This window comes from Lipotes vexillifer, unplaced genomic scaffold, assembly GCF_000442215.2.
Source record: "Lipotes vexillifer unplaced genomic scaffold, Lipotes_vexillifer_v1.1 scaffold371, whole genome shotgun sequence".
Classification (NCBI taxonomy): Eukaryota; Metazoa; Chordata; class Mammalia; order Artiodactyla; family Lipotidae; genus Lipotes; species Lipotes vexillifer.
In genome coordinates this window covers 2630496-2642797 of record NW_006786304.1, presented here as the reverse complement: position 1 = coordinate 2642797, position 12302 = coordinate 2630496, and the positions used below count along the sequence as shown (strand labels likewise).

At 42.1% G+C, this 12302-nt stretch overlaps 1 protein-coding gene across 1 annotated transcript; it reads left to right on the top strand.

Moving 5' to 3' along the window:
* The first annotated feature begins 3599 nt into the window (after window positions 1–3599).
* ZNF45 (zinc finger protein 45) lies at window positions 3600–10973 on the top strand. Its single transcript, XM_007458565.1, has 4 exons — window positions 3600–3614; window positions 6206–6332; window positions 6922–7017; window positions 9145–10973. Exons 1-4 carry the CDS (start codon window positions 3600–3602, stop codon window positions 10971–10973), a joined length of 2067 nt encoding a protein of 688 aa, XP_007458627.1.
* The last annotated feature ends 1329 nt before the right edge of the window (window positions 10974–12302 follow it).

The window sequence follows — 12302 nt, the reverse complement described above, 5'->3', positions numbered from 1 at the left end:
GCCTTTGCTGCTTTCCTGCTGACTTGCCGATAAACTGGGACGCCCGTCATTATGGTTTGAATCCTGCCTTCCTGCCCAGCTTTTTCTGCCTCTTGTTTGTGTTCACTTACAGTCGTAACATTTGTTCTCTTGAGGTTTTTCAGAGATTCTGCTTCTCTCTGGCTAATAGAACTCAGGCATCCTCCAGGGCTCAGATCAAGCCACATTGACGTAGAACCTGCTCCAAACAAGTGTGGACCCCAAGGCCCATAACTTGTGCTTCTAAAGTACCCAGTTCACTACCCTGGTACTTAGCAATGTGCAGGGTTATTGCTGGTTTCCTAATCACTAGACTGTGAACTTGAGTAGTCCTATCTTTTAGTCTGATTTCTATAAATGTTCATTGAATTAATGCACTCATTTTTTAATGAAGAGTTAACAAGTTATCCTGTCTAGTGCTAATCATGCAGGCAATTAAATAGTTGTCTTTCTCAGTGTTTTGATGGACACACTCTGTGGATTTTGTAACAGGAGTCTCTTTAGACATTGATTTTGAAGGGTGGGAAGCACCTTCCTAAGATAGTATTAAAAATCCAGAGGCCCTTTTCCTTCCAAAGATGACCTTGATCTTGCAAATATTGTGGAAGACCTAGAAGAAAAACTTGGAAATAAAACCCCCACTCTCCCAGTCCTCCCAAGTGGGAGCAGCCTCAGAATTTTGCCTCTCAAAGAGACCTTTGACCAACTAGTCTAGTCTTTTTATGTGCCTCTGCTGGAATGAACCTGTATGGGGGAGCTCATGTGTCAGGACACTGACATTGACACTGACTGCTAAGTGATCACTGTGTTACAGGCACTGCTTTAGGTGCTTGGGATGTAACGCTGAGTAACTATTAATCCCAAAACAGACAGTGATTTACTGATTATCCCCTTTCCACAGAGGTAGTGGGAAGATCTCCCTGTAAAGCGCTTCTTACTGAGCAGAAGTCACTGGACAAATATAGAGTCAGAACAAGGTGAATTACAAATCCTGAAAGGATATCTCTTCTAAGATTGGAAAGTTTTACACTGCCCTTTTCCATACAGGGTTCTTCTATCTGGAGTAGGACTAGCTAATAATAATAAACTAATAAGTAATTAATGAACCAATAATTAACTAATACTAATCTCTTAATCTGGATATTTTACTCTCAATTTGCACACTCCCCAGAATCAGAATCATACTCTGACAGCAACGAGAACTTGTATTATGGCCACTGTATGTGGTTGGGCAGGTTGTTCACTGCACCAGGGCTCTCTGTTGAAGGCGTAAGTGGCGTCTGGAGTCCTGCCCACGTCTGCTCATCAAGCCGTGTGCGGTTGCAGCCACCCCAAGGAAGAGCTTCCTTGACTCTTTCATGTAAAGCAGCCCTAGTGAATGTTTAAGTGGCCAGATACTGTTCCACATGTTTTATGGAGAGTCACTTAGACTGACTAACCTTCCTATGTATTATTATAATTATATTACTATATTATACATAATTATATTATATGAATATATTATCTATATATCTATACAACATATAATTATAATGTATTATAATTATATGATTATAATAATTATTGTTATTATTATAACCATCCCTAATTTATAGATCAGACCTTGGGACTAAGTAGTAACAAGTTGGAGGTGCCAGGATTCAAATACTGGGGGTCTGATTCCAGAGCCTACACCCTTCCCAACCCTGTTCTCATCTCCTTCAAGCAGATCCTCTGGCTTCAGAGTCCTCTCCCTGTTTCTATGTCAGTCTTTTATCCCTAGCTCTCAAGCTCTCATTTCTCTTTGCATGAGACCTCAGACTCCCATCTGTTTATTTTTTTCTTTAGAAGCAGCAGAGACAAGATCTAGAAGACTGGCTTCTTTGTGAGAGCTGGATTCAGGTTCCGCCCCTGTCCCTTGACCTCACCAAGCCTCGGCTTCCTCATCTGTTACGTGGGAACAACAGTCATCATCGTCATCATTTATTGAGAACTTGGTAAAATGCCAGGTACAATGCCAAGGGCATTTAGCTCATTCGTCCACCACAGTAACTCTAGGACTGACATTCTTTTTTTTGTGTGTCTCCGCGTTACAGTTGAGAGGCACAGAGGTGGAGGTGATCAGACTGGAGTCACACGGCCAGTACACCCCTAGCTTCTTCACAGGTGTGTGGGAGGTACCTTAGTGGAACAATGCGCGCCAAGTGCTTCTCAAGGTCCCTAACACATACTTGGTGCTTATGTATTGCCGTTTTTGTTGTTTTCATCATTACTATGATTAGCTTGTTCATTTAAGTGGCATGTTGACTAACTTACTGTTAAATCACAGGATTCTATTCATTTTTCTTCATCTCCATAATAGTATTTTTAAGGCCCTACTGTTAACAAAGTCAAATTGTCAAGGTCTGGGGCTACCCTGATGGCGCAGTGGTTGAGAGTCCGCCTGCCAATGCAGGGGACACGGGTTCGTGCCCCAGTCTGGGAAGATCCCATCCGTGGCTGGGCCCGTGAGCCATGGCCGCTGAGCCTGCACGTACGGAGCCTGTGCTTCGCAACTGGAGAGGCCACAACAGGGAGAGGCCTGTGTACCGCAAAAAAAAAAAAAATTGTCAAGGTCTTACATCTTTGAAAAAGCTGTCATCCACAATATCAGATTCATAGAGAAAGTAGAATAGTGGTTACTCGGGACCAAGAGGAAGGGGAATGGAGAGTTAGTGTTTAATAGGTACAGAGTTTCAGTTTGGGATGGTGAAAAAGTTGTGGAGATGGTTAGTGGTGATGATTCACAACAATATGAACGCACCTAATGAACTCTACACCTAAAAAATGGTTAAAATGGAAAATGTTATGTGATGTGTATTTTACACAGGAAAAAAAAATCAATGTAATCTTAAATATTACTGCAAAGGCATCAAATTAAATATGACAAGCCAAGAGAGAATAACAGATATTGCAGAGGTTAAAGGTGATTTTCATACAACAAAGCAACAGCCTTTTAAGGCTCCATTAAAGCTATTGATGAGGACAGGTTTTATCTTACTGAATATTACTGCTTTCTGCTGCTACTGAGAAATAAGGTGCCCTGAAAGTGTTCTTTGAACTTTCTGCCTACTTATTTAATTCTTACAACAATCCTATGAGATAGCCATTGTTAATCCCTCTATTTTTACAGATGGAGGAATTGAAGCACAGAGATAATAATAATTTGTCTAAGATTTCACAACTAATACGTCACAGTTTCATGAACCTAGACATTTGGCCCCAGAAATTACTCTCTTAACCTGGGTACTTTACTCTCAATTTCCGCCCTCCCCAGAATCAGAATCATACCCTGAGAGCTACACGAACTTGTATGAGGGCCTGTGTGTGGTTGGGTGGCTCGTTCACTGCCCAGGGGCTCTTGGCTGAAGGGGTGAGTAGCATCTGGAATTCAGCCCAGGCTTTGCTCATCAGGCCACCCTGAGGAAGCGGCAGTGTTGCTGCTTCACAGTAAGCAGCCATATGGGTCAGTGACACCCTTGGCCAGACTCTGACAGCTTTTTTCTCCTTCCCCCATTGTGCCTGCCCAAGACTCAGCACTTCCCCAGAAGGAGGAGGACAAAATGACCAAGCTCAAGGTGAGTTGGGCTTGCCCTTCTAGGTGTTAACTTGTCACCTCATTTCTCAGTGATAAGACACATCCTATTTCTCTTTCTTGGGAAAGATTAAAGAGAACAGTAGACATTTGGAAAACTCTTCCCAAGAAGAGGGCCGAATGATCCCTACTTTTTATTTTTGTTTGATTTATTTTTGTTGTTTTATCACCTTTGTAATTTCACAAATAAGAGTAGAACAGAAAAAGTCAGTCGCAACTAAAAAAATCTCTCACGTTATTACTGTTTCCCTTACAAAACAACTGTCTTCATTTTCCCATGTTCTTTTCCTCATATGTGTTCATAACTGTATATTTGTAATTCCTGTAGCATAAACTTCTCAAATTATACCTTTTCTAATTGATATTATATATCCCACATCTTTAATGGCAACATCATATTCCCTTGAATTTGTGTGCATTGTGTGTGTGTGGTGGGGTGTGTGTGTCTCATAACTTTTCCCCATTCATGGACATTTAGGTAGTTTAGAATTTTTACCGTTTTAAAGAACACTGTAGGGATTTCCCTGGTGGCACAGTGGTAAAGAATCCACCTGCCAGTGCAGGGGACACAGGTTCGATCCCTGGTCTGGGAAGATCCCACATGCCGCGGAGCAACTAAGCCCATGCACTGCAACTACTGAGCCTGTGCTCTAGAGCCTGTGAGCCTCAACTGCTGAGCCTGCATACCACAACTACTGAACCCCGTGTGCCTAGAGTCTGTGCTCCGCAATAAGAAGCCATCGCAGTGAGAAGCCCGTGCACCGCAACAAAGAGTAGTCCCTGCTCGCCGCAACTAGAGAAAGCCTGCATGCAGCAACGAAGACCCAACACAGCCAAAAATAAATAAATAAAAATAAAATTTAAAAAGGAAACAAAACATTGTAATAACAGTTTTCCTAATACAACCAATTTCCTCAAAAGGGAATTTGGAAGAATTTGCTATTCTTTGGTCTTAATGTTCTAGATACTCTAAATTGACAAAGTACATTTGCTATGCAGTACCTCAGGTATTTTGTATGTAGAATATTCCAGAATGGCAGAGTGCACCAGGATCTAACTAATGCTTCACACAGAGAAAATATTATTAGATATTTTCATGTAAGAAAGCTAGATTGTTTCTTACCCATGTCTGAATCATATCATGTGCATGTTTTATTTATTGATTTATATTTTTTATTCACATATTAATGAATTTTTTCAAAGTACTAATGTACTTAATTTTAAAAGTACAAAAAGACCTGTACAGAGACTTTTCATTTCTTAACTGCATTTAGTCTCAGACCAACCTTATGAGGCCAAACTTGGTCTTCTCTGCATTTTAATGACAAAGAAACAGGATTGTAGAATTTCAGAAAACTGTTCAAGTTCATATAGGAAACCAAAGATCCAACTGATCCAAAAAAGACTCCTAGGATTTTTACTTGGATAAAGAGAGTGAGACAAGGGAAAAGAATTCTCCACCTGGGACTTAGCCTATTCTGTGGGGTGCCTAGTTGTCCTGGTGGGTGGAAGACTCCATAGATGATACTGTCCCTACCGTAGATCACTCTCGGTGGCCCCTTCTTCTCCATGACCTCTGTTGCTCATATAAGACACTGGATGTGCAGGGCTCTGGCACTGAACACAGTCTTTGTACGAAAAATTAAAACAATGCTGTATACAAGTGGTTCTTAATTATGGGCGATCTTACCCTCAGGTAACATCTGGAAACATTTTTAGTGTTACAGCTTGGGAGTGCTACTGATATCTAGTGTGTAGAAGCCAGGGATGCTGCTAAACATCCTACAGTGAACTCAGCAGCCCCCTGCCCCACCCCCAACAAAGAGTCATCTGTCCTCAAATGTCAGGAGTGCCAAGGGTGAGAAAGCATGCTGTACCCAAAGCTGTATAAGAACAATAGAAGAATGTGGGTAAAAATATTTATAATACACACCCTAAAAAAAAAAAAAAGCTTAAAATCTCTAATAGGAATTTTACAGAGTCCTAAGATAAAACCCCAATTGGAGTATGAGCAAAGAACATTAACAGGCAAGGTTCTGAAAAAAAAAATGAAGATAGCTAGTAAATATGTGAAAATATGATGAGCTTATTAATTATCAAATAAGTACAGATAATCCAAATAAGTTGTTTTTTACTGATAAAATTGCCTAGGATTTAAAAATATGGTTATATTCAATGTGTATGGTTTAGAGAATCAGGGATACTTATATGCTCTTGGAGGAGGATAAGATAGTGGAAAAGTTGAAAAGAAAATCTGCTGTTGTGCATAATTATTTTGAAGCTGCCTATTCTTTGACATTGCAGTTTTCACTCCTTAGAACTTATCCTAAGAAAATAATTGGATGGGAAGCAAAAATCTATGTAAAAAGTTGTTCTTCTCCACATTTATTGTGAAAAGAAGAAAATCTAAAACATAAATGCGTTATGGGGAATGTTTATGTTACGGTAAAATAGACTCTGGTCTCTCAGAATCTGGAACCACTTCATACACATCGTCCCCACTTTCCTCAGTGCTGCCCTTTCACCAGGGAACCTGCATTGCAAGGTTCAGGTGGAGTGTGTTTGATGTCTTAGGAGGCGGTGACCTTCAAGGACGTGGCTGTGGTCTTCACGGAGGAGGAGCTGGGGCTGCTGGACTCTGCCCAGAAGAAGCTGTACCAGGAAGTGATGCTGGAGAACTTCCAGAACCTGGTCTCAGTGGGTGAGGAAGGGCACTCTGGGACTGAACATTGCATCAGCCCCTGTGGTATTTATTTACATGCCCTTGAAATGGCAGGGCTTTGGAGCTCTTGAACTGGTTTCCGGTTTTCTAATCAGCATGAGACTCAGAGATGGAGTTTTCTAGTCTTTCTCCCCAGGCCAAAGTGTGTTTGTAAACGAACTGTTAATTGACCACATGACTGCTGTATGTTTTCTGGCTTTTCAAATTGTGGTCGTCTCCAATTAGTAGGTCATGACACTCTTTAGGGAATCAAAATAAAATAGGATAGAAGATACCAGAGCCCTTGGCAATAACTGCACGTTGCAGTAAAAACCGTGGCCTGTTGCCAAGAATAGTGTGAGAAATGGTGAAAAGGGTGCGATGAAAATAATGTTTTCCCATAATTTATGCTTATGTCTACCTATCCTCGGTTTTTGCATAAAATGTATTTTCTCCCATGGGTCATAATTAAAAGTTTGGAAAACACTGATTTTGATGTCCTGAAGACAGTGCAGTGGGAACCACAATTTCTCTTAATTTGGGCATCTAACATATTGATTTTAAATGTTTTTCCTTGCCTTTTTTGCAGGGCATCAATCATTCACACCAGATGTAATATCCCAGTTAAAGAGAGAAGAAAATCTTTGGATGATAAAGATAGCAACCCAGAGCTGTCGCTCCTTGGGTGAGAGCCGTGTGACCCTGAGTCTGTCCTGCTTCTTGTTGCCTCCACAGCTGTGACTCTGGTCCAAGTCAGCACCTAGACTGTGGATTACTGTCTCGGTCTTTGTAATGCTCTCTCTTCTGCTTTGCTCATTCACAGTTAATTCTCCACTCAGAGTGACTCTTTTAAATTCAAATCTTGTTATTTCTCTGCTCAGAACCTCTGGTAGCTTCTTACTGATTCAGAATAAAATCCCATCATTGAAAGTGGCTTATGATATCCCATGTGCCCACCAGTTTTTGCCATATATTTTTTTTTTTGGCCACACTGTGTGGCTTGTGAGATCTTAGTTCCCCGATCAGGGCTCGAGCCTGGGCCCTTGGCGGTGAGAGTGTGGTGTCGTAACCACTGGACCGCCAGGGAATTCCTTGATTTTGTGATCATCATGATTTTCTCATCAGCAACATCCACGTAGGTTAGCCCGGCATCTAGTGAAGGCTTTCAGCTTCCCAACAACATGGCTGTTTCCACTTTCTTTCCTATTATGGGTAACTTACTTGAAAAACCTCTTTTACTTTTGTAACATGGCTCTAACTCTCACAGAGATGTCAAACTGGGATTTATTTATCCATTCAACATGTACTTATTGAACACTGACTGTATCAGACAGGGTTCTGGGAGTGGTGATAAACCAGTGAATAATACAAAATGCTTGTCCTCATGGGTATCGCATTCAAGTGGGTGATGACATAAAATGAAAAAGATCAAGGATGTGTGTAGTATGTCAGATAGGAATATATGCTGTGTAAAAACAAAACAGGGTAAGGCAAATGGAGATTGCCAGGCGCGTAGAATGGATAGGGAGAATTTACTATATGATATTGTATGGTAAAAGGGGCCTCACAGGGGCTTCCCTGGTGGCGCAGTGGTTGAGAGTCTGCCTGCCAATGCAGGGGACACAGGTTCGTGCCCTGGTCCAGGAAGATCCCACATGCTGCGGAGCAGCTGGGCCTGTGAGCCATGGCCGCTGAGCCTGCGCATCTGGAGCCTGTGCTCCACAACAGGAGAGGCCACAACAGTGAGAGGCCCGTGTATCGAAAAAAAAAAAAAAAAGAGGCCTCACAGATAAGGTGTTATTTGAAAAGACACCTGAAAAGAAGTTAGTAGCAAGTTATATGGCTAATCGGTGGAATAGAGTTCCAAGGAGAACGTAACACTTCCGGTCCAGTGTTGATTTCGAGACTCTGTATTATGCCCTAATTATTTCCTCCTCGTGAGTTCTTGCTCTATTGTAAAAGATAACCTTCTAATTTTTCACTCTTTTTCTTTTTACCCCTGGTGGTTGTAGGAACTTTACTGTTATGAGGTTTTAGAATAATGTATGTTATTACAGTAACATACTAATTCCAAAACTTGGCTTTGATTTTTTTTCCAGCTAACCCTTTCAGTGTTGAGAAGACCTGGCTCTGTGGCCAGGGAAAGTAAAGTTTACAGCCCATTTGTAAGGATATTTCCCAGGAGGAGGCAAAGAACCACTCTCTGCTTATACTCTGAACTTTAGGGCCTTAGGTGATAAGGTATTTCTCCCAGACATGTATCTTTCCAACTTATTTATTGCCTCAAAGTCTCCTTCCATTGGAGTAAACTTCCATTAAAATAAAGCCGAGGTTTTTCAGCATTGCCTGGGGACATCCTCTGATAATCTGTCTAAGGGTCTTACTAGACATTTTGAGCATTTTGTTCAGATGTGCATGTAGCAGGCAGAATTATGTGGAAGCTGTTTATTAGCCACCTGCTACAGCAAAGAAGATAAGGCTTTGAGTAAGGTACAGCTTTGTCTTTGTAAACATTCCCTAGGAGGTATTTTTCTTGCTCTGTAGCCATCATATTTCCAATTTATATCTCACCTATGAAACTTACTATGATTCTAAATGGATTCCACTAATGTGTAGTGAATGACAGCCTGGTGGGCCACCTCTTGGTGTCTGGAGGTATGTAAATCAGAGAACATGATACATGATGTTAAAGAAAAACAGAAGCTTTTTGAGGTTCAGTAAAGCCTTAGGGTGTGGGCCTAAGTTTATAACCTTGACATCTCTGAGCAAAGCATTCACATGCCCCATCTCTAAATTCTCTTTATCCATTTAGGAGACAAGAATCTAAATGGCATGGAGACTCTTCAGGAAGTTGGATTAAGGTATCTGCCACATGAAGAGCTTTTCTGCTCACAAATATGGCAACAGGTTACAAAGGAATTAACCGGGTGTCAAGATTCCATGGGATATATTCAAGGAACTGGCTCTCAGATGGAAAAACAAGGTGGCACACTCAATAAAGATGAGGAGTTTGGTAAAGACTTCAGTCAGACTTCACATCTTCAAGTTCACCACAGAGACCACACTGGAGAAAAACCCTACAAAGGGGTGGAGTGTGAGAAAGGTTTCATACGGGACTCTCACCTTCAAATGAACCAGACAGCCCACGTAGGAGAGAAGCCCTACAAGTGTGAAAAATGTGAAAATGCCTTCCGTCGGCTTTCAAGTCTTCAAGCCCATCAGAGAGTCCACAGTAGAACAAGATTGAACAAATATGATATGTCGTGTAAGAGTTTCAGTCAGAGGTCATATCTTCGTCATCATCAGAGGGTCCCCACTGGAGAGGATCCACACAGATTTGAGGAGTGTGGGAGGAACGTCGGGAAAAGCTCACATTCTCAAGCTCCTCCCATAGCCCACATGTTGGAGAAACCCTATAAATGTGAGGAGTGTGGACTGGGCTTCAGTCAGCGCTCCTATCTTCACATCCATCAGAGAGCCCACATAGGAAAGAAACCTTATAAATGTGAAGAGTGTGGGAAGGGCTTCAGTTGGCGTTCACGCCTACAGGCTCATCAGCGAATCCACACTGGGGAGAAACCCTACAAATGTGAGGCATGTGGCAAGGGCTTTAGTTACAGCTCACACCTGAACATCCACTGTAGAATCCACACAGGCGAGAAACCCTTTAAGTGTGAGGAGTGTGGGAAAGGCTTCAGTGTGGGTTCCCACCTCCAAGCCCATCAGATAAGCCACACGGGAGAGAAACCATACAAATGTGAGGAGTGTGGCAAGGGCTTCTGTCGGGCCTCAAATCTTCTGGACCATCAGAGAGGCCACAGTGGTGAGAAACCATATCAGTGCGATGCATGTGGAAAGGGCTTTAGTCGTAGCTCAGATTTTAACATTCATTTTAGAGTCCATACAGGAGAAAAACCCTATAAGTGCGAGGAGTGTGGGAAAGGTTTCAGTCAGGCCTCAAATCTTCTGGCCCATCAAAGAGGCCACACTGGAGAAAAACCATACAAATGTGGTACATGTGGGAAGGGCTTCAGCCGGAGTTCAGATCTTAACGTTCATTGTCGAATCCACACAGGAGAGAAACCCTATAAATGTGAGAAGTGCGGGAAGGCCTTCAGTCAGTTCTCAAGCCTTCAAGTGCATCAAAGAGTCCATACCGGAGAGAAACCATACCAGTGTGCAGAGTGTGGGAAAGGCTTCAGTGTGGGCTCACAGCTTCAGGCCCATCAGAGGTGTCACACTGGAGAAAAACCCTACCAGTGTGAGGAGTGTGGGAAGGGCTTCTGTCGGGCCTCAAATTTTCTGGCTCACCGTGGAGTCCACACAGGAGAGAAACCATACCGATGCGATGTGTGCAGTAAGCGCTTCAGACAGAGATCATACCTTCAAGCCCACCAGAGGGTGCACACTGGAGAGAAACCATATAAGTGTGAGGAATGTGGTAAGGTCTTCAGTTGGAGCTCATACCTTCAAGCCCATCAGAGAGTCCACACTGGGGAAAAACCATACAAATGTGAGGAGTGTGGGAAAGGCTTCAGTTGGAGCTCAAGTCTTATAATTCATCAGCGAGTCCATGCTGGGGATGAGGGTGACAAGGACTGTCCCTCATCAGAGAATACGTACAGCAAAGAAGCTCTATAAAATTACATGGTTTAATACCTCAAATGGGTGCTGAAATAGTCCTGCCATAGAAGACAAAACATCTGTTTGATAAAAGAGTATTTCTGCCAGAGCTCGACATGTCTGTGTGGTTGGGCGACCACACGGCAGAGAAGCCTCATAAGCCTGGAGACATAAGAACTTCATTCAGAGCCTTGACATTTAGCAGATATGACAGAGAAGAGAGGCTTAAGAAGGATGAGTCTGAGCTGAAGGTAACCAAAAGTACTAAGACGGAAATGCCCAAATCTCTTCCACCAGAATAGAAGCTCTTGGAGGGCTGGGACTTTGTTGACGGCCAAGTCCACTCTGCCTCTTCAATGCCGAACACACTGCAGGTGTCCAGTAATGTTAAATGAGTAAAAGGGAGAACAGTCACTTTTGAAATTTTCTTTCAGTTCCTCTCTAAAAATTTCTATAAAATTGTAAAAGGAGGAATTCTCCAAGGCTTGGAGGACTAAATAAGACACTTGGGCTCATTTCCCCAACCCTGCAGGTCCTGTGAACTAGTGCTTATCAAGCTCAAGGTTTTAACCCATTAGTGGGTCCAGAAGTCAGTTCACCAGGTTGTGGCCAGCACTCTTCTATGCTAACAGTTCTTTATGGAGATGTGATTCGCATGCAGCCACATGCATAAATAAGTTTACAGCTTCATGAATTTTGACAAATGTATCTACTTGTGTAATCATCACCAAGATCAATATATACCATATTTATATTAAACCAGAATGTTTCCTTGTGTACTATTCTTGTCATTCCCACCTCCAGGGGCAACAAGTATTACGATTTCTATACCATGTATTAATTAGGCCTGTCTGTTCTTGAGCTTCCTGTGTGTTTGGTATGTACTCTTTATGTCTGGATTCTTTTCATAAAATATATGATCATCCTAGGTTCACAGAAGGCAATTGACAGAACTCAGTATCCATGATAAAAATTCTTCAGTGAGATAAGAGGCATCTATGAAGATCCTATATGCTCATGTTCTTCTTTTATTATTAAGGAATAATTTATATACAGTAAAATCGACTGGTGGATCATTCTGTGTTTTGGCAAATGCTTACTATCATATTACATCACCACAATCAAGATATTTAACAGTTCCACCAGCCCCGACTTTCTACTCTTTTTTATTTCATAACCTTATTTTATTTATTTAATTTTTGCTGTATTGGGTCTTCATTGCAGTGCGCGGGCTTCTCATTGCAGTGGTGTCTCTTGTTGCGGAGCATAGGCTCTAGTTATGTGGGCTTCAGTAGCTGTGGCTTGCGGGCTCACTAGTTGTGGCTCGTGGGCTCTAAGAGTTCGCAT

What these genes read in the sequence shown, in the direction of transcription:
- ZNF45 (XM_007458565.1), top strand. An exon ending in CCAGAACCTGGTCTCAGTGG is followed by an intron (nt 6,333 to 6,921) that starts GTGAGGAAGGGC and finishes CCTTTTTTGCAG; the next exon opens with GGCATCAATCATTCACACCA. An exon ending in CCAGAGCTGTCGCTCCTTGG is followed by an intron (nt 7,018 to 9,144) that starts GTGAGAGCCGTG and finishes TTATCCATTTAG; the next exon opens with GAGACAAGAATCTAAATGGC.